The sequence below is a fragment of the Panthera uncia genome (genome assembly GCF_023721935.1).
Source record: "Panthera uncia isolate 11264 chromosome B3 unlocalized genomic scaffold, Puncia_PCG_1.0 HiC_scaffold_1, whole genome shotgun sequence".
Lineage (NCBI taxonomy): Eukaryota > Metazoa > Chordata > Mammalia > Carnivora > Felidae > Panthera > Panthera uncia.
The window spans coordinates 14161938-14183568 of NW_026057582.1; the positions used below are offsets into that span (position 1 = coordinate 14161938).

The 21631-nt window shown below is 46.6% G+C and overlaps 1 protein-coding gene and 1 long non-coding RNA gene across 6 annotated transcripts in view; one reads left to right on the top strand and one right to left on the bottom strand.

The window, feature by feature from the left end:
• The window catches only part of FOXN3 (forkhead box N3), a 297410-nt gene that overhangs the window by 266115 nt on the left and 9664 nt on the right, over positions 1-21631 (top strand). For 3 of the 5 annotated variants that reach the window (XM_049612347.1, XM_049612348.1, XM_049612345.1), the window contains 2 exons: positions 5888-5953; positions 14978-15083. In XM_049612347.1, coding sequence (XP_049468304.1) covers positions 5888-5953; positions 14978-15083 — 172 coding nt within the window. The remainder of the gene's footprint in view (positions 1-5887; positions 5954-14977; positions 15084-21631) is intronic. The other 2 variants (XM_049612349.1, XM_049612350.1) reach the window with 2 other exon arrangements.
• LOC125909269 (uncharacterized) lies at positions 5989-7229 on the bottom strand. Its single transcript, XR_007453625.1, has 2 exons — positions 7138-7229; positions 5989-6708 (listed from the first exon to the last, which is right to left on the bottom strand). It is a non-coding gene; the product is annotated as an uncharacterized LOC125909269 (long non-coding RNA).

Here is a 21631-nt window from a genome sequence, read left to right on the forward strand (position 1 = left end):
GACTCCGGGTAAAAGGCGGCGGGGGGGGGGGGGGGGGGGAAGGCGACAACAACAAGGTGAATTCCATATCTGTTTATTTTTGATGTATACTATTGAGATCATTTGACTCGAAGACCTACTTTTCTTGACCACAGCGCATGTACACATAGCTTATTACAGAGTTTGTCAGCCTCAGCACTGTTTGCATTTGCGACTGGATAATTCTTTGTTGTAGGGGGGCTCTCCCATACACTGTGGAATTCTGAGCAGCATCCCTGAGCTCTACCCACGAGATGCCAGTATTACCTTCCCCTCCCAGCCGGTCATGACAATCAAAACTGTTTCCAGACAGGGCACCTGGGTGGCTTAGTCGGTTAAGTGTCTGACTTTGGCCCAGGTCATGATCTTGCAGTTGGTGAGTTCAAGCCCCGCATCCAGCTCTGTGCTGACAGCTCAGAGCCTTGGAACCTGCTTTGGATTCTCTCTCTGCCCCTCCCCTGCTCACTCTCTGTCTCTCTCAAAAATAAAAAATTCTTTTAGAAGAATGTCTCCAGACACTGCCATATGCCCCTGGAGGGAAGGGGTACAAAATCGTCCCTGATTGAAAAACCACTTCCTTAGTACATGGAGTGTACATAAATGAAATCACACGCATCCAGAATTTGCCTGGGAATGTATACCTTAATCAGGGTTTTTATTTATTTGCTTGCTTGTTTATTGTTTTCATCTATTTCTTGTCTCCTTGGCCCTAAAAGTTATCCCAAGCATTTTTTTCTCCATTTTCACGGACTAACTGAATACTTTCAGATGTGCGGCATTGTACTCATGCAGCATTGCAGAAAGTGGATAAAGATATTTCAAAGCAAAGAGACCTAGTGATGTTAGAGATGGTAACAGATTTCTGGGGAGTACTTGGCATGGACTCACTTTGGATGGTATTCATATACCCTTGATTTTCTATTACTAAAGGTGGTCCTTTACCTTTCCTACACATCAGAATCCTCTGGTGAACTTTTGCAAAACTCAAGTGTCATCTGAGGTGGGGCCTGACATTTGGTTTTCTGGAGTTTCCAGGGGATTCCACTGCACATGAAGAGGTTTATGCTCTGGGGTGCCTGGCTGGCTCAGTAGAGCATACGACTCTTGATCTCAGGGTCATGAGTTCAAGCCCTACATCGGGCTTAGGGCTTACTTAAAAATTAATTAATTAATTTTTTTTAGTGTGCTAACTTTTTCTTAAAATCACTCTTTCTTAAAAAAGAAAAGAGGGGTGCCTGGATGGTTCATTTGGTTAAGCGTCCAACTCTTGGTTTCAGCTCAGGTCACGATCTCAAGGTTTTTGGGTTCAAGGCCCACACTGGGCTCCACGGTGATAGCATGGAGCCTGCCTGGGATTCTCTCTCCCTCTCTCTCTGCCCCTCCCCTGCTCAAGCTCTCTCTTTTTCTCTCAAAATTAAGCAAGTAAACTAAAAAAAAAAAAAAAAAAAAAAAAAAGGCTTTGGCCCTGGAATGAGCAGCGGCAGCCCCAGACAGCTCTTGGATAAGCCATCCGTTCGCTAGTTCGACAACTATTTATCTAGCACCCCTATGTTCCAGGCACTGTTCCAGGTGTTGGGAATACAGGCAGGTGAGGGGGAGCCCCGTAACAGGGCTCACTTGTTAGTGGAAAAGGTGAGAAAATAGGAGCACCTTGGTGTGTGCATTTGATTGAGCATCATGTCCTTGTATCCCATAATTTCTGTCCACATGGGTGTCATCTGTTCATCGTGGTTGTTTTTTTTTTTTTTTTATGCTTCGTGAATCTTTTTTTATTTAGTATTGTAAAGACCTTTCATCGTCCTATAAAACATTTCAGTTTATGAGGAGGAGTGGGGAGAAATAAACGTGTTAGACCTATGGACAATTAAATGATTTCTAAGAGAATCACTGGTTGTAATTCTTCGGCTTTCCATATAGGCCATGCTTCGTTATTGTTTTGTTAGATCAGTCAGCTCAGTGATGCTAAGGACAGTGCTCACGTTTCTGCAGCAGTTCTACGGCCACGACTTCCAACCGTCCGTCATATTCTTAGTTAAAATAGGTCGACTCTGCAGTCACTTCTCCATGAGCCCAGATCCCAGAAGAAGGAGAACGAATGCAGACAGAAGCTACACTCCAAATCCACAAGACGCCTGGGCCAGGCCGGATGGATTGCTCAGAGTGGACCCAGCAGATGCCCAGAATGACGGGTCATGGCTTTCCAGAAGCAATAGGGCATCCTTCCAGCCTTACTGAGGGTGTTCACTTCCTCCAAAAGCGTTGAAATAAATGCGCCATTTGGTAGGTGCTCTTTGGAGTCCATAGTCCCGGCAGCCACAGGTCAGAAAAGGAAGACGAAGTCAGGGGACTTTATAGGCAGAGCTAGGAACTATGTGGAATGAGTTGGAAGACCAACCAGTCCGCTCCCAAGTCTACAACCACCCACCACGATTTTAAAAGAAATGAACTCCACCCCTGCACAATTAAAGTCACATGTTAATTAGCAGCAGACTGAGGACTTGACCCCAGGAGTTCTCATGCCTCGACTACTTCTTTTCCCATCACTCACAGAGAAAAGGCCCTCCCCCTTTCCCCGTGCCCCAGAGAAACCCATCTCCACATTTTGGGGGAAAATGAAGTGCCATATCTGTATATTTTTTTTAATCTATTTTTTTTTAATCTAAGAAACAGAACTGTTGTTTCTAGAGGCTCTGTTACCTATTTCCATCACCGTAGCATAATGTATTTGTGTATGTACCTTCGCGAGAAGAGGATTTGAAAGCATCTTTGAGGTGTGTGACCGTTTTTCAGCCTTGTACTGCAGAGAAGAGGCAATGGAACAAGACAACCGCATTAAAGATGAAAATTGAAATGGGGCGCTGGGAACTGGTCCAAAGGAGAAGTAACATTTGTTACTGAACCATGAGCAGAGGAGGAATTTTTTAATCCAGGCTTGAGATTGGCTCTGGTTTGAGGATGGTCATAACTTTATTAAGCATCCATGATGGCACGCTTGGTGTTAGACTGAATTAAGCAGGGGCAACTGATTTGGGGATTCTGTGTGAGGATGCTAAATTAGCATCCTCATTTTGGAAGATTGTACTCACCAAAAATAAAGAGAGTAGTGCTTCTGTATTTTCCTGGACCCCTCACCCAGGTCCCTAGAGATGCAACAACGAAGGGTGAAGGGTACGCCTGACCAAGTAGATCTTCATTCCTGAAAAGAGTTCCTGACCAAAATATCTTTCTCTTTTCTTATGCTGATAAGCTGGATTGAACCATTTACGGGAAGAAAAACCTCTCTTTGAAGCCCAGGGAAACTCGTATGCAGTCAACCCACTGCTCATCCTCCCCTCCATCTAGTCCTTGACCTTGTTATCCTTCAGAATCAGCTGTGCCTCCAGCCCCTAGCCCCAAAACAGTTGTGCAAGTGCCTAAAACCTTCCAGCCAAAAAACTCCAAACAAGCACTCTGGATTCAAGTGTCCTATTGGAATAGGAATACTTCCATCAGAAAGCCTCTCTGTTACCTAAAGATGTAAACCATCAGTGGTCTCTCCTGACCACAGAGAATTAAATCTTTCAGGGAGACCCACAGTGTGCTCACAGAAAACGCATCACCTAAGGTGGCATAGCACGTCTGCTTGCTCGGAAGGAAGCACTGGAGGGACTTGTCCTGAATGAGTCGCTGTGTTTATTTGGCTCAGATGGGATGGGGGGGGCGGGGGTCCCAGTGATGTTTTGTGGGCCTGAAGCACTTCCCAAGTTGCCTCTTAGGTTCCGCGAAATTCGTGTGCGTGCTGCTGCTCTTTTGGTTCAAGATTCTCTTTCTCATGTCTTGTGTCTTTCTCTCTGTGGCCCTTTGTACCTTTCTCCGGTGGTCGTGTGTTTCTGAAGAATAAAGAAATACTTTCTTTAATTTTCTGGGAAAACAAACAGGAAGAGGCTCCTGACATTTTACCTGTATTTCCTCTTGTTCTGTCTGTCCCCATCGGACCTCCTGGTCGTTGAGGAAAAGTCTGGGTAAGAGTTGCCTGGGGAGGCCGGGGCCAGGCACCCGGGCCAAGCCCTGGTTGCTGGCAACACTTGCGTTCTCAAAGATGGCAAAGAATCTTTGCTCTGCCAAGAAACAGGTGTGTTTTCTCGGCCCTGAAAGAGGAAGGGGCCCTTTCCAAAAAGAGGAAGTGGGAGAAGACCTCAGTCCCTCCATAAAACCTTCCAGAACCTAAGAGACCTGCTTTTGGCAACACGCTGTGTGGGGAGACGGGGGCATAGGGGCAGCAGGAACCCTGGGAACCATGAATAGGACCTTAAGTCTTTCAGCTCAACTAATATATATATATGTTTTTTTTTATAGCAGTGGGGAACGATGACTGTTTTAGAAATGTCACCCCAGGAGTTGCCAAATAAGTTAATTTACCTGTTCCTCATGCTATTAACATAAACCTTCACTCCATTACAGAGTGTAAGTAAGGGGCCTCCTGCAGGCGAAATCGAAACTGGCCTCTAAAGTTCTTTCCCCCCTCCCCCATTTTTTTGAGACGCTGTCTTCTAGAACCAGCGTCATCCATATTATTAATCGCTTGTGGGGCTTTATACTGTATCACATTACTCCCTTGGAATTAAACTGCACATATGAAGTATGAAAAATGTACTTTTTTTAAACAGTAAAAAAGTCATTTCCTAGCATAATACCCAAAATAAAGTGCCGTGGAGCCATTAGTAGTAAATTGAATTTTTTGGCATGTAATTTGTACAAAAACTGACAAGTACGAGCCCCCCTGCCCACCCCCACCCCCCATCATTAGTCACTGGGTTTAGCGGACGCAGAGGTAGTAATCTGCAAGGGCAGGCATTTTGATGTCGACTTCAATTGCACACTTCATTTATTCGGACAGGGCACAGGCGGCAGCTTCTGTCACGGGGCATCACTGCACTATTAGCGAATTTCGCCCCAGGGCAGCTGGGACGCTGTTCTGGGGCAGATGTTCTTTTCAGCCTATTCAGTGACCATTCTTGGGAGTTGTTTACTGTTGCCATGGTGACTTTCATTTCCATAGCAGCAGCGCTGCTGTTTCTCAGAGGAAAATGAATTTAGTTATAAAAGGATAATATTTTTTCTCTGTCTCTATATAACCTGCCATCTGTCAACTGGTGGATCAGTAAGGATTCAGAAACCTATTAAGAATTATAGCAGCGAGGTGATGAGTATTCTTTTTGTCTCATATTAAAAGCAGTAATAGATGTGGAAGCAAACGCTGTGCCCTCAGCATCATAACTTTCATGTTTTCTTTATATCTTAAGTGTGTGTGTGTCTGTGTGTGTGTGTGTGTGTGTGTGTGTATTAATGCCTTCACCACTTCTGCTACCACCACTGTGTGCACACACCGTCTCGTAAAGTACAATTACATTCTGCTGACAGATGGAAATGATCCGACGTCTTGTTTGTATCTCACTAGATGCAGGTATATTTAGGGCTTTCTCTTCTCGGTGCTGTGAGCTTCCCCAGTTCATCAAAGACTTCTGTAGCTAAATGTCCTATTGTCACCCCACTCCCCTACTCCTCCGTGCCAGAGGAGTAAGCTGTAGGGGTGCATAGATCAGCAACTTATCAGGAACATATAGTCAGATTATGAAATGAGCGAAATGAGGAAGGACCATGCTTTGTCTGCGAAATTTACTAACCTGCCCCTTAAATCTCATTCTAGAATACCTTTCTTCCTCTCAAATGCAAACGGGAAGAAAGTCACCTTTGGGATAGCTCATCTTGTTCCCAGATTTTTTTTTTTTTCTCTGTTGCTTTCATAAACTGTAACTTGCAGGGGGAAAAAAAACACACACAGACACCGGCCCCGTTGTAAATAATGTTATTTATTGGTTGATTTTTCCAGATCCTGACATTGATGCTGCCAGTGCCATGATGCTTTTGAATACTCCCCCTGAGATACAAGCAGGTTGTGAGTAGATATTTCTATAGCCTACAGCACCGTAGTTTGTGAACTTAACCTTCTCATTTATATACCAGGCCATAGGAAGAACTAATTCTCAAGTAGAACTTCCCTTGTAGAATCCCTTTAAAAGTTTACCTAAGTGCATGATTACATGCATATGCCTGCAGACATGCGGCCATGCCTATGTGTGAATGAATGCATAGGTGTGTTTCCGAGATGACAAAGTTTTAATATAATCTCAGGGCTTAAGACTTGGGGGAAGGGAAGCAGACCCCATAATGGATTCCCGCGGAGAGAACTTCCTTTGTCCTGCAGGAATAGTTCCTGTGAGTTTGTAGTTTCTGCTAGAAGAGGCTTTGTGGGGCCAGCCTAACAGTGATGGAACTGAGCAGTGCCTAGTTACAGAAATTTCTTTCCCCTTTGGGACCTCATTAATAGCAGGCTGCCGCTTTATAGCTAGAGAGGAGAGGAAAGTCCGGCAAGACGGGGACGCAAGAGCTTGAAGTATCCTTGAAATGAACCATCATGATGCACCCCCACCCCACACCCCGCATCATCCCCACCAGTCTTCCAAGCTGTCATAGAGAAGGGCCGGGCTAATGTAGCCAAGCAGGGCTCCTGTCTTCACCGGCCGTTGGCCACTGAGCAGTGTCAAGCTTGAAACAGCTCTTCTTCTTCCTTGAACTTGTCTTCTATTGTGTCTTTTCCCACCTCTGAGCTACACCTTGGAAAGGTCTCCTTCCCGAGTGATGAACAATGACCTTAAATGGAGATAATCTGTCTGTCCCCTCGTCCTCCTGACTTGAAGCTAGTTCCCCGGTCCCCACTTCACCCCCGCCCAGAACCCTGTTGAGCAGGTAGCCAGCTCACTTCCTGGGGTCTGCTCAGGACATTGCTGTGTGGCAGCCTCCTGTTGACGGAAGACGCTGATAAGGTGATGCAGCAGACCCCAGCACCCACCGGGCTCATTCTTGGGGCTGGGCCCTCAGCTTGTTTGGGGCTCTGGCTCCCTGAGTCAGGGAAATCCCCCACGTTCATTCTCGGGTGCTTTTGTTAACAGCCCTCCACTGGTCACAGCCTTCCCCGCAGCTTTGGGAAATTTGAGTCTATCCTTTCTCCTTCCTTCTTTTAAAAGACCCGAGAGATGTGTCTCAGGAGAGACTCATCCCCCTGGCAGGGGCTGCCATTACCTGCTCCGAAAGGCGTAGAATTCCCTTTCTTTCTTGGCTAATCTCAGATTGCCATCAGTTGAAGTGTTAGAGGCTGCCCACACCTCCGAGAAGCAAACGCCATTGCTAAGCACTTGTGTAACTAGCACAGCCCAGTGACTAGCAGTTACCCTGTAATGTGGTTTTTAAATGACGTTTGAAGTTGCAGAGAAATTGAAAACAAAACAAAACTCCATTCTCAGATGACATTGCAGGAAGAGTGCAGATTGTAACCAAGTTACAGTCTGAAACAGTTTTGGGAGTCATGTTGCATGACTTAACAGTGAGGAAAACACTTTTTTCGTCAGAGCCGTAGAAGATTCAGGAGCATCTTCGTTAGCACCCGGCCACTGTGCACAGGGACCACTGGCTTAAAGAAAAGTTCTTGATGAACCAGAATGATGGAATTAAGAGGGAAGGAGGCAGGGGGATTGGTCATTAACGGATCCCTAGCAGCTTCCATGGAAGTCCATTATCAGTAGTGGCTAAATGAACTTCTCCCCGCTCCCTCACTATAACACTCAAACTATAATTATTTTTTCAGGGTATCCATAGTCTTACTTGCATGGAAATGCAGAATTTAAGTTTTAAAAGTTCAGTGTTCATGTGTCAAAGCTGTAGGGCTTTTTTAGAAGGCTTTCTTCCTCAGTGTTAGCTCTGTGAGAAATTCAGCCTCAGCCCGGCCTTCGTGAAAGCTCCGGGCCAAGAAGACAGCTCCAGTGTCCTAGAAGGCAGGAACCAGGAAGCCCACAAAAGTCGGGGAAGGAGAGGCCCATTGGCAGGAGCCTCCAAGAAATAAATGTAAAGACTAGGGAGGGGGTAGGAGCATCATCTTTGTGTTCTCCTTCCCATCTGGCCCCAATCTCTAGTAAAATCCCCTAATGGTCAAGCTAGCACATGGTCAACAGGCCGGAGCAAATCCCCTGAAGATGTGAACAGGACTTTAGGAAAGAAGTGAACATACACTGAGTGTCTACGGTGTGCACTTGGGAAGCCAGGTGGCCACTGGTCAGCCTCCCAGTAAAGGAGTCGGGGGCAAGGCGGGGGGTGGGGGTGTCTCCAGCCGGGGGCCTCCGTCTTCTCTTAGCACTTCTCGGCTTCCGTCTTCCTCCCGCTCCCCTTGTCCTTATCTTATGTTGCGTGTTTCTTTTCCTGGGATTCGGTGAGTGTCTGGCCTCCTGAAGGGAGAAGGGGTAGATACTTTCTGTGGTGCAGCCTCCATACTCCTGCCCTGCCAGCTGCCCCCAAGGCCTGCAAAAAGTGGAAGGTGATTCCTCACCAAAAAGGTTCAGAGGCGGCAGACACCCAGCCCTAGTGGTGGAGGGCGGGCGGCCTGCCTCGTGGTGTTTGTATGCACGTGTCCCGGTGTGGACGTGGGTGCATAGCATTCAGGCGTCCCCTCTGCCCACGCACGGGGAGCACAGGTTCGCATCTGCACGGAACTGCCTGTGTCCCGCCCCCAGGCTGCGCTGTGGCCGAGCTCTGTTTACAGAGCCTCCTCATGCACTATTTATAGCCCCTTGTTTTCCCCTCCTGGGCTAGGATGCTGTTTGAACAGGGGCCACCAGGCTCGTCTGTCTGCTGCTGTCACTTCCAACAGTAAGAGCCTGGCTTGGGTGACTTGAAAGGCTTTTCCTTTGCCATCGACCTTCATAGCCGCCCCACTTAAGGTCACCGTACAGCAGCCACTTAGATTGTTTCCTCTCTTCCTTCCCTGCGCCCAGCATCTGCAAAGCTAGCTCAGGGCTGGCAAACCAGCCACCGTCCACAGTCCAAGCTGAGTAGATCGTACAAAGGAAACTTCTCAAGAAACTGGTGAGAATCACAGTCAGCCAGGCCCCTTTATCTTTGAGGGGTCCCACAGTGCCCCAAGGGAGCTCAGCCTGCCCCGGACCCTGCCCCTGGTATTACTTGAGCTGGCTCCTTATGGGTCCCATCAGTCTCTCCTGGCGACCGGATGCTTCACTTTCAATGAGGCAGCGGAGTGCATCTAATCAAAACCGCAGGCTTCAACATTTTGTCCCCACCCCCATCCCCCGGAGCCCCAGTGATGATGTTATCTTTTCCAGACTTTCCACTTTGCAGCATGGGGAACATTCTAGAAGGTATGCTGTTGTGTCTTGCATGTGCTATAGGACACCACTTCCAGAAAACTCAGCACAGGACATTGCTGCTGCATTATCTCTTGAACTTTGGATTGTGCTTCTAGACCCATCCACCTCTCCTTCTCCCTTCAAAGTAGCCATATAGACTAATTCCAGCTTCTAGAGTCTACTTAAGTACCTGCTTTGCTGTTCCCCTCTGACAAGCCCTGTGAGTCATCTTTAACCCCAATGGAGGGATTGTTAGGAAGTAAGATCACCATTCTCATCTTCAAAGGCTTATATAATCCCTAGTTGGAATGTTCCCAGAGAGGAACTCTGGATGATAAACAAAACAACAAAATGGGACAGCAGAGGTGAGGGAAGGAGGCAGCGTTCCACACCCCCTGGAGCAACAGTGTGCATCCAGCACACCAGGCACTGGAGAAGAAAGGCGACCAGGACGGAGGCTCCCCCATTCCAGCCCCCTCCCCAGCATCTTTCCAAGTAAGCAGGTGGAAAGTCCCACTTTGGGAAGGGGAAGGATTATCGGAAGCACTTGCTGCTCAACTTATGGCCTCTGGTAGTGTCAGCCAGGGCTGCCCTCCAAAGGCAGCAGGAGCTCAGAGGTTAATTTTAGAAGCCGTGAAAATCAAGGAAGCTGAGCATCGGGAAGGAGGCTGGGGAGGCTGGGACAGGGCCACACCGAGGGTGGCGGAGCGTGGAGGGAAGTTTGTCTTGTGCCACAGACGGTTTTCTTGGGTCCTCCAGGTGATCACGCTTAGATCACGGTGAGCAGTGCTGCTTGGTTCACTCCTCTTTCTGCGTGTTACTTCCTTATTGCCTAAAAATAAGTAAGTTTAGAGTCACTCTACACTGTAAGAGAAAGGGGATGGTCAGCAAGAATTGGGAGCCGTGGGGCCCCTGTCCTTGGCGCCTCGTCCCAGGAACCCGAGAATCTCAGAGATGTGTCTTCTTGTGTGTAAAAGCTGAATGTTGAACTGATCTTACAGGAAAGGATGGTTGCTGGAGGCCTGTGCCTTTTGCAGTGACCGCCACAAGCATATCCAGTTTTCTCACTATACTCTTCTGGGCTGGAGGGCTGGAGCCATGGTACAATTTCAGTACAATTTCAATACACTGGGTGGGACGGGCTGGTTGTAAAGGGCTCGGTCTGATTTACCCTGAGGGCAATACAGAGGAAAAGGAAGGGGTAGATAGACCGTGCTGATAGGAAAACAGCTGAGGAATGGATTCATGCTCCCTCCGAGTCCCCAGAACCAAAGACTGGTTAATATGGACCTCACAGACATTTTAGACAGGCTGTGATTCGTTTTCCAGAAGCCACGTTCCTGACGCTTGGGGATGGAGACAGGAAGGAGAAAAGATGGGAGAATAGTTAAGTGTCACAGCTGGCTTCTGGCAGCCCATGAGCAAATATGAACACATCACCATCCCAACATGAAAAGCGCTGCCAGTAATGAGGACTGAGAAGTGCCAGGTTTGGTTGGCAGAGGCAGCATTCAGTTGCAGCTCATTTGAGAGCAAACTCCAGGAGTCAGGAGAAGAGCCTAGTTTATGTGCCAGAAGTCTGTGAGGTTCAGGAAATGGCTCAGGGAAAGCCTTTTTAGTGCTGCGGAATAGCTTCGTCCGTGAGATTCTCTTTGAAGTGAATACACTTCATTAATCCGGAAGATGTGGGCAAATGCAGAGTTGAGATATCTAAAAAGCATAAAAGGCTGGAAGAATTTCTCCCTGTCTTGACCTCCACCCCCCCCCCCAACCCCCCCCTTAGGCCCTGTTCCTTATAATTAGTAAGAGGAAGGTAGAGAGGTGCATGGGATAGTGGAAGGACGAACAAGATGGTGATGAAGAGCTTATATAATGGACCGGCCGCCGAACTAAGCAATTTACATCAGTCGTCTTATTTAACACTCAGCAACACTCCTATGAGCTGTTTATACCAGGTTTGCAGCTGAGGAAACTGAGGCACTTGCCCAAAGCTGCAGAGCTAGTGGGGAGGCGAGACTGGGGGTGGACGGAGGCCATGTTGCCCTGAGCTTGTACTCTTAACCACTGCAGAGCACTTCTTCCCTGGAGGCTGAGATGAGCTGAAGACACGAAAAGAGCCTGGTCCCCAGTCTGTGCTCACTTCCTTTCTTTGTTCCTCTCCCTGTAGGGCATCCCCCCTGGGGCATAACAGTTCTAGGCGCTTGGGCAGAGGACTCTGGGCTTAGGGCACTGTCCTTGGGGTTGCTTTTCTCCTTTGGCTGGCAGATGACTCCCTGGCCATGCTATATGACTCCCATCTGCTGTCTTCACTGTCCAGGGCACCCCAGTCTTTGTCCCAGAATTATAGGTGTTTCAGGTATTTCCCACAGGGGTGACTCTGACATGGGACCAGAAGCCCCATAAGAGCTGTCACCGTTCCTCCAGCTACGTTCTGTGACCGGGAAGATGGCTGAGTTCTTCCAACGTGGTCTGGGTTTGTTCTGTTCTGTTCTTGTGGACTTGGGGCTCACCTAGAATGGAGAAAACACAGGCTGCCTCAGGATGCTCAGGGGATGTTGGTTATGTTGATGTTGATGATGATAATATTGATGACTAACAGGTAATTTTGCATAACAGTAGTGCCTTTATTAACTCAGTTAAATCTCCACTCTGTGAGATAAATACCATTTCTGTCCCCATCCTCTTAAGTGGCTTGCTCAGGGGACACAAGCAGTAAATGACAGAGATGGGATGCAGACCCAGAGATGGGATGCAAAGATGGTGTTGGACCCCTCCAACATCCAGAGTCTGGCTCTCAGCCACCGTGCTGCAGACCTTTTCCCCCGCTCAGAACCCTTTCATGGTTTTCCCCATATCCATGGGATGAAGCCCAAACGCACCTCATTCCCGCAGAGGGATCATACGCTTTAGCCAAGTTAGTTTTTGTTCTTGTGCACATCGTAATTTTTATTACTTCCAGGCCTTGTATGTGCCGTTCTTGTGCCTTTGAATGCCAACTCCGATTGGAGTTCTACAGGAAGTCTTCCCAGACACCCTTTACTTCGGGTTAGATGCCTCCATCCTTCATGCCTATAGGCCGCTCGCCCCGCTTACCACAGTGTATTTCCATTGCCTCTTTAATTCTCTGTCTGTCCCACTTAGCTGTGGCGACCCTGCGTCCCCTTCATGGAATACATAAGCAGATACTCGGTATGTTAATCCATGCATCGATACAGTCTGTATATGGGACTGTAATAATTTTGCTGGCAAGAATTACGACTGTGGTGCAGATTTTAAGCGTTTAAGTGATTTTAACAAGTAGTCCTTTCTATCAGATTTGCTCGCCGTTCTAGATGAGATCTTTAGTGACTGATATCTTCACTGGTATTATCAGAATGGGACTGAGCCTGTGGTTTCTGGCCATTTCAACGAGACTACCATACAGCAAGATAACTGAAAAACCCTCTCCCGCGATCTCCAAAACAGACAGACAAACTAAAAGCCTCTCTTTTCAAGCAACCTGAAGCCTCTTCTACAGACTCTAGAGTCCTACTGATTTTTGCATGTCTGTCCTTGGGAATTGCTGGTATTTTTCCTCCTATATTTTCTTCTAAAACGTTTCTAATTTTAGTTCTTACATTTGCATTATGATCCATTTCTAATTAACTTTCGTGTATGGCCAGGAGGTAAGGACCAAGGCTCATTTTTTCCTGAATGGATCACCGGTTGTTGTAACTCTGCTTCCCCTCATCGTATTGTCTTGATGCCTTCTGCCAAAAGTCAGTTGGCCACATATTTGCGGGTCTATTTCTGGATTCTGTTTTCTTCCACGATCTGTGTGTCTGTGTTCACACTAATACCACGCCGTCTTGTAGCTGTAGAGGAGGTCTTGAAATGAGTATGTAGATCAGTTAATATAAATTTTAGATGCTCTTCCTTAGAAAGAACTCATCAACGAAGCAAAATAGGATACTTCCCTCCAGTATTACATTATAACAGGTTTCATGCTTTTAGATACCTGGTAAGTCTCCTGTCTCAGATGATCTGCTATCCGAAACCAGGCTGATAGTAAGGAACGGGTAAGAGTTCCTGATCTAGTTCAGCCTACTGTCACGGTTAAATGTGGTAAGTGAATGGAAAGATTCTGGACCCCTGGACTACATTAGTAGTACCTGGTTTAAGTGCTGGTTTTTGTCTCCCATCCACCTTTTATAAAACCCAATAGCAAGAGCCTTACACAAACCTGGAAGAGAAATAGCAAAAATTCTAGCAAGAGCCACAGAATTCTCTAGGAATCGGTCTGTATAACATCATCCATGTTCAGGAGTGGACATTTATCCTACATGAAAGACCTCTAGTTAAAGGTTCAGAAAATTTATGGAAACATGCCCTTAGAGGCCTAAACATTACAGGAATAAAAAGTCTGTATTTTGTAAAGAGTGTTCTACACAAATAATACTGACTTTAACACTTAATATCCAGAAGGGTTTTCATTTTTGTATGTATAATTTTCTAGAGGCTCTTTGTTTGAGAAGGCATGATTTATCCACCTTGCCTCTGGATGAGACTGTGCGGGGGGCTCCATGGACACAGCCAGAGCCCTGGGGACTCGGGACATTGACGGCAGAAGGGTTCCTAGGACACTGTTCCGAGAAGGAAGAAGAGATTTCAGTAACTTGCACAAAGTCACACAAGAGAAACCGAAATGAAAGCTAAGACTCCAAGCCCTGCCTCAGTGCTTCCCAATGCACGCCTGGCCCTGGAGACACACGGAGGAGGGTTGGAATATTAGCTTGAACCTAATGAAACTGCTGTCCGGGAGGTCGAAAAAGATGGACGATCGGGGATGTCCTGTGGCTCCCCTGTGGTGTAAACCCTCATACAGGGGTGAGCCCACTGTGGGTTTGTATGGGAACAGACATCATCTGATGCGCACTGGCAAAAAGGTTGGCTTACGATTGCTCCAGGGATGTGTGTATTTAGGAGAAGGCGGGATGGTGAGAGAACTCTGGGGAGAATTGCTTGGGGAAGCTTCGAGGAAGGAGGCTGTGGGTCCTCCAGAGTGGGCTGTGCATGGTTCTGAGACGGGAGCCAGAGCCACCCTGCCAACCGTCCACTCCCAGCCACACTGAGGAAGGGGTCTTTCCTCCGGCGGCCGAAATCATTGTGAGCACACACTGTGTTGTGAGCACTGAGGTGCCAAGTAGCTTATAAAATCAGCTTTGCTTTTCTTTTGGCTCCTGTTTTCTCTTGTCAGGTTAAGGACAGATAGAAAGATGTTCTCAGCTTCTGACCATCACCAGAGAAGCATGAAGAAATGCTTTTGTTTGGTCATTGCTATTAGACTTGTGTTAGTGTTCTCGAGATCTTGTTAGGGTCTGAGTGGAAAGAAAAGCTTATATTTAATAAACGCAAGGAAGTAATGTTTGAAGCCCGCTTTTGAAAACTCACCCTTTTTTAAACCAATGCATCAATAATTTGATTGTAAGGTATTGGTCTGACATGGCTGACCGAATCTCTTTCTTGAGGCGTGGTATCTTTCTTTCCCCTTCTACCTGTGTGTGTGCGTGTGTGTGTGTGTGTGTGTTTCTATCACTGCTCACTCTTTGTGCTTATAATAATCACTTTCTCTCTCTTCTTTTCTTTCTCTCTCTCTCTCTCTTCCTGATGTATCCAGAATTTCTGACTCAAAACAGAAATGTTCACCGTTGAATTCACGTGTGGTATCTTCTTCCGTTTTGTTTTTCCAGTTCCTCCAGGAGTGATACAAAATGGAGCACGGGTTCTGAGCCGAGGGCTGTTTCCTGGAGTTCGGCCGTTGCCAATCACTCCCATTGGAATGACGGCAGCTGTGAGGTAAGGGAGGCACTCGCTGGGCAGAGCCTGCCGGAAGGAGTGGGAAGGGCATCATGTGTCCCACGGGGCCACTTGGGATGAAGAGGACCAGCCTCTAAGGAGTGAAGACAATCAACCTGGTTTGGGTGTTAAGAAAAGGCCAAGTAGGGGCGCCTGGGTGGCTTACTCAGTTAGGCATTCGACTTCAGCTCAGGTCATGCGCTCATGGTTTGTGGGTTGGAGCCCTGCATAGGGCTCTGCGCTGACAGCTCAGAGCCTGGAGCCTGCTTTGGATTCTGTGTCTCCCCCTCTCTCTCTGCCCCTCCCCCACTCTCACCTTGTCTCACTCTGTCTCTCAAAAATAAATAAATGTAATTTAAAAAAATTTTTTTAAAGAAAAGGCAAAGTAACTCCCCAGGGACCCCAATCCAGCTTCTCCTTCTGGGCTCAAATTATCTTAGTCTCTTTGTAGATGAGGAGATGAAGACAAATTAAGCTTTTTTGTTGAAGAAGGTGGGACAAGGTGGGGAGAAGGAAGTGGTGAGCAAGTTGTTCATTAGATTCTAGGCTAACCGGTCTACCTCCAGAATGAAATGCAAAATCATGTGTGAAAAGTGCCTTTGGTTAGTGGGATAGAGATAACATGGGGCATCACTCCCCTGCTTCCAAGAATCAGGTCAGTTGCCAAACCACATGAACTCTTCCTTCGGAAATTTCCTTCTTCCATCCTTCTTATCTCCACTGCCGGCCCTGGATTAGGGTGTCTCGCTAGCTTAGACCTTTTACATGTGCCAGTGTGGATGCTGCCTCCCATTTTCCTGCCGCTTCTCTGCCCATTCCCGCCCACCCATCAGCCACTGTCAGACTCATTTCCTAAAATGTGCCTCTCCAGCCGTCTGCAGAAACACCTTCCATGGCTCCCACACATCAGCCTGACATAACCCCAGTCCTCTGGTGTCCTCGAACCAAATTTGTTCCCCAGGTATGTCTAGCGTTGGCCGATCTTATCCATTCGGTTGCCTCTATGTAGACTTCGCTCAGCCTCCACATGCACCTCCTTCAGGGTCCATCACAAAAATGATTGCTTCACAAAGCTTTTCAGAACATGGCCTCTGAGCTTGCCCTGGAAGAATTTCCCTTTCCTTTGAAAGCCCCCATGTTTTGGTTGTGGCCCCTTAATGGGTGACTCAGTGTAGTAAAATTCCTGTGTGTGTGTCCTTCTCTGTTGTCAATGGTTCGCTTGCCGTAGATGGGCTGGGTCTCACGTGGCTGATGGCTCCTCAGGTTTGCCCAGGCTCTTGCTTGGAAGGCCCGTCACATTGCCCCCCTCCACAGCATCATCTGCTTGCTCACTCTGCACTGTTGGATCAAGTTTGCACCTGAAGACCGTTTTTCTTCCCTAGAGTGTCATGTCCCAGAGGAAACCACCCCAGAAAGTCTGTTCGCTGGGTCCTGAGGGAGACACAACGTCGAGCTCACTCGTGTGAAACAACCGCATGGTGCTTTCCCACTCACTCTTCTGGCAAGCCAGCCTTGTCTTGCCAAGATGGAAGTCCCTCAGTCTTCAGGGCAGACGCTGGTGTCTAGGACCTGATAAGGAAGGAATTTGGTTGGAATTAGAATAATAATAATAGGGGCACCTGGGTGGCTCCGTCGGTTAAGCGTCCGACTTCGGCTCAGGTCATGATCTCACGGTCTGTGAGTTCGAGCCCCGCGTCGGGCTCTGTGCTGACAGCTCAGAGCCTGGAGCCTGTTTCAGATTCTGCGTCTCCCTCTCTCTCTGCCCTTCCCCTGTTCACGCTCTGTCTCTCTCTGTCTCAAAAATAAATAAACGTTAAAAAAAAAAAGAAGAAGAAGAAGAAGAAGAAGAAGAAAGTTAGAAAACCACTTATCATTTCTGCTAGCCCAACATGGTGATACTTTCCAAAAATATATGGAAGGCCCTCTCTTATACTTCTCTAGGATCTTTCTTGGTTATCTGTAGGTCAATAATTCTTGAGTTCTTAAATGATAAGCCTTTTCCATGCAGCCAAAGTATCAGCACCTTTGCCTCACATTATGAGAGAAACACATTCCATTTTCTTTTCTTACTTAACATCTTTTCTGCCTCACCTCCTGGCTTACCTTTTTGGTTGACAGGACTTTGAGACTGTAGACTCTTTGCATGTGGAACAACAATCTATGTTCATTAGCATATTCTAAGTGTAGATTTCAGTTTGTTGTCTTGAGCAGTCTTTTGGCGCCTGCCACGTGGATCTGGATGTGGCTCCAGCCATTCCTCGTAGAAGGGCACAGAAGAGCCAGGCGCATGGGGGGGGAGAGACATGAGACCAAGTTGGCCTTCAGCAGGAGCCACCCCCTAATTTTAATTATTACCCTCGTGGTGTATGTTATCATACGTTTTACTGATTAGTACTCCCAAGAGGCATTATTTAAAATGCTGATTTTTTTTGTTGTTGGTGTTCTAGTTATGTTCTGGTTAGAAGATAACAAAACACCACAGCAAAACAATGAAGTCTTGTCTCTGGTTAGAGAGCTGCCACTTATCCAGTCCAACGAGCACCTCACTTTGGCTTTTCCACAGTAAAAGACCACAAAACAGGTTTCAGGTGCAGTCAGGAGACAGAGATAACACTAGGTATTCAATCAGGGAGACTTTCATGTTAAGAACCATTAACCAGATAGGAAGTTATTAACCAGATAACTGGAAGGGTGAAAAGAGATCTCCAGGTGTCCTGGAGAAGGTAGTCACTGGAAGGAGCCGCATCCCCTCGGGCTAAAGAGGAGAAAGGGAAGAGGTTGGGATGGTTGCCCCATGGGAGTGGGGCTCAGACCTCAGAAGAGGAGCTGGGGTCGGAGATCCGGACCTCCGAGGGGTACCCCTCAGCTTGGGCTAGAGGCTCTGATCTCAGAGGAGGGACCTATGGAAGGACCAGAGGGATGTTAGGAGATCTCGGGATCTCCTGCTGACGCACGTCCTCTAAGGGAACATGAAGAAGTTGGTTCTGTAAGCATTAGGAGGACCACAGCTGGATTCAGCAGCTACTACAGGAACGGACTGCCACTACAAGTGAACAGGACACACGCAAGAAGGAGCGTGTCCTTTCTTGCTCCACCCCCTTCCCAGTCCCTCAGTGGCAACTCCTGTTCTCCAAGCCTAATGTGAAGCCAGGTGGTGCAGCAGACGTGTGGCTTGAACAGCCCAGCCCCAGCCCCAGCCTTTGAAACACTGTAAAAGGGTGCGTTTGAGGCTGAGTGAGAATAGCTGCAAAATGGCACAACATGTCTGTCCACTATGAAAGCACGCAAGGTCTCAGGACCTTCCTGAGCATCAGAGAAGTTGTCAATAAATGTGCCACTGCTGTTTGCAAAAACTAGACAGGTTACCATAAAGAAGAGATGACCAATAAAGAAAACCATTGTGCGTTACCAATGCATTGTTCCACTTCAGTGTTAGGAGAAATGAAGGGGGGAGAGGAGTGTTGTGTGCTCTCTGTAAGGTCAAGGACCCTTGCTTATAATACTTTGCCTTCTTTATGTCCCAAATGCCTGGCAAATAATAGGCACTGAGATGCTTCCAGAAAGAATAAACATAAACACAGCCACGGAGGTATCTGCAGAATCAGTGTCTATCTAAAACCCACTAATAAGTTTTCTGGGGTGGGAGTGGGGGACGGATCTTGTTTTGCTCTTTGACATTCACTGTAATTTTTTTTTTTTTTTTTAATTTGACCATGTGTCAGCCGAACCTGAATTCAGCTAAGGTTAAAAGGCAAACAGCCCACAGGAGACTAAAACAATAGCAGGTGTCTGCCAGACCCCACGACAGTGACCAAGGGATCCTGGGGGTGTTCAGTGTTTATGTCACTGCCCCCATCAGTTCAGCCAGGGATGGAGGGAGGGCCAGAGACTCACCCACTAAAGACCAATTTCCGACTCTGCTTTGTGTGACAGGTTTTCTGTGTGAGTCTAAGCGACTTCTCCTTAAGCGAAAATATTTGTCTTTCAGGGATTTTTTTTTCCACCACTGAGTGGCAAAGGCCATGTTTGTTTGTCTTAACTCGGAAACTGTTATTGACATAGATGAAGTGTTACTTTTATTAGCTGATCATTACACAGCTTGTATTTGCTGGGTTCCTTTGCATATAATTATGATGTGAAATCTCCTTGTAAGAGTATCTGTCAATAGTGTAATTGACTTTACAGTGTTGACTTTTTACTCAATAACCTCAGAGATTGGCCCATCCTTAGTTGTTGGAAACCTGCTTATTTTTAAATTTGCCTGGGCGTAGAGTCCTCAAGACACATTATCCTCAAAATAACTGCTCACACGTCTTAGTTTTATGGCTGTGTCTTCTGTGTTCCCAGTGAAATTCCTTGCAGAGAATACATTGAATGGAACAAACGATTATAGCCCTAGAAGAACTGTTTCTGGCCCTCTTGGGAAACAGGAGCCTCAAGTTTCCTACATTTATAGCACTCTGGGCTGCCTCCCAGGTAGGGCCCATAGCAACTCTCTGGGATCTGGGCCACCTTGCCTTCAACCCTTACGGCTCTTTTTTGACCCATTAAATGTCCAAGGCTTACCAAAGAGGACTGGAAAAAACGGATGGGGGGGCGGCGGGTAGGAGTCCTTCAGAAGGCAACAGAGCCCAGAAATCACATATGAGAACTCAGGAGCCAAGTTTCTTGGGTCCTTATCCTGTGGTTGCATGATGTTGGACAGGCCTGGGCTTCTCATGAGAAAACCAGTCTTACAGGTTATTAGGGTAACACAGTTATGTTACTGACACAGGGTGTGCGTTAAGTAGGTGTTTGATAAATAACATGGAGAAACAAGCAAACCAATTCAGAAATGGGCAAAGGACTTAAATAGTCATCTCTCCCAAGAAGATATACAAATGGCCAAAACGCATGAAAAGCTGCTCAGCATCAATAATCATTAGGGAAACGCAAATCAAAACTGTGAGATGCCACCTCAAGCCCATTAGGATGACTCCTAGAAAACAATGAGTGTTGATGAAAATATGGAAAACTTGGAATCCCTGTACGCTATTGGTAGGGATGTAAAATGGTGGAGCTGTTGTAGAAAACACTATGGCAGTTCCTCAAAAAATTAAAAATAGAGTTACCATATGACCCAGCAATCCTTCTGAGCATGTACCAAAAAGAACCAAAAGCAAGGTCTCGAAGGGATATTTGTTCATCCACATTCATAGCAGCACTATTCACAGTAGCTGAAGTGTATAAGCATCCCAAGTGTCCGTCAACAGATAAATGAATAAGCAACATGTGGCGTATACACACAATGGAATATCACTCAGCCTTAAAATGAAGGGCATTCTGACACGTGCCACAATATGAATAAACCTTGAGGACGTTACATTAAATGAAATAACCCAGTCACAAAAAGACGAATACTGTATGATTCTACACATACAAGGTATTTAGAGTGGTCAAAATCATAGAGGAAATAGAGAGGTGGTTGCCAATGGCCCAGGAGGGAAGGAATGGAGAATTAGTATTTATTGGGGCCAGAGTTGCAGTTGTGTAAGATGAAGAATCCCAAGGTTGGATGGTGGTGATGGTTGCACAATATTATGAATGTATTTAATACTACTGAACTGTACAATGAAAAGTGGTTAAGATGGTAAATTTTTCATGTTTGTATATTTTACCACAATAAATCCAATTGGAAAAAAATAAAATTAGTAATGTGGGGAGCCTCTTGGATTCATCTAGCCTGCCCCCCATAGACCTTCCCAGGTCTCCTTTTTGAGCACCTGAAGCTTTGCCCTAAGTCCCAGGAAAAGGCTTGCATTGAGCTTATTATGCCAAGAAGAATGGCCATTGGTTTTAAGGAATGATGGTGGTCATCCGAACGAGAGCAAGTTTTAATTTATAAGAAGTTCCATCTAATCACCGTCTGAGACTGCTTAATTGCATTTGGACCTCAAGTGAAAGCTGTAATTCCTGTGGAACATGAAGCAAGTCAGAAATTAATACTCTTACTGTAATACAAACATTAATACTTAAGGTCCTGTCAGAATACAATCATCAGGAAAACTCTCGCAGCCTAAGGTCTGCTCCTGGTCATCTAACTTTGTCTTTCCCCTTGAGAAGATGTTTGTAACAGGAGTTCAGGAAGCCGAGAGCCTTCAGTGTTAAGATAGGGTGTGGTCTAGCTATACAACTTGAGGGAAGATTTGCCACTGGTCTTTTTTTTTTTTTTTTTTAAGGAAGTATAGTTGACACACAATCTTCCATTAGTTGCAGATGTACAGCATAGTGATTGGACAAGTCTGTATATTTTGCTGTGCTCGTGACTACCATCTGTCACCATGCAACACTATTAAAATATCATTGACTGTATTCCCAATGCTGCACCTGCCACAGGTCTTCTTTATACTGTATTTTGTTTTGTTTTTAAAGACCAAGCACCTGTCAGCTTATACCTTCTGAAATCATGGTCTTTGAAGGCAACTCTGAAACTCAGGATTAGATTATGCTCTGCGGTAGGAGGGAGAGAGGAAATACTGCGGGGATAGTATGGCTTATTTTTAATTTCT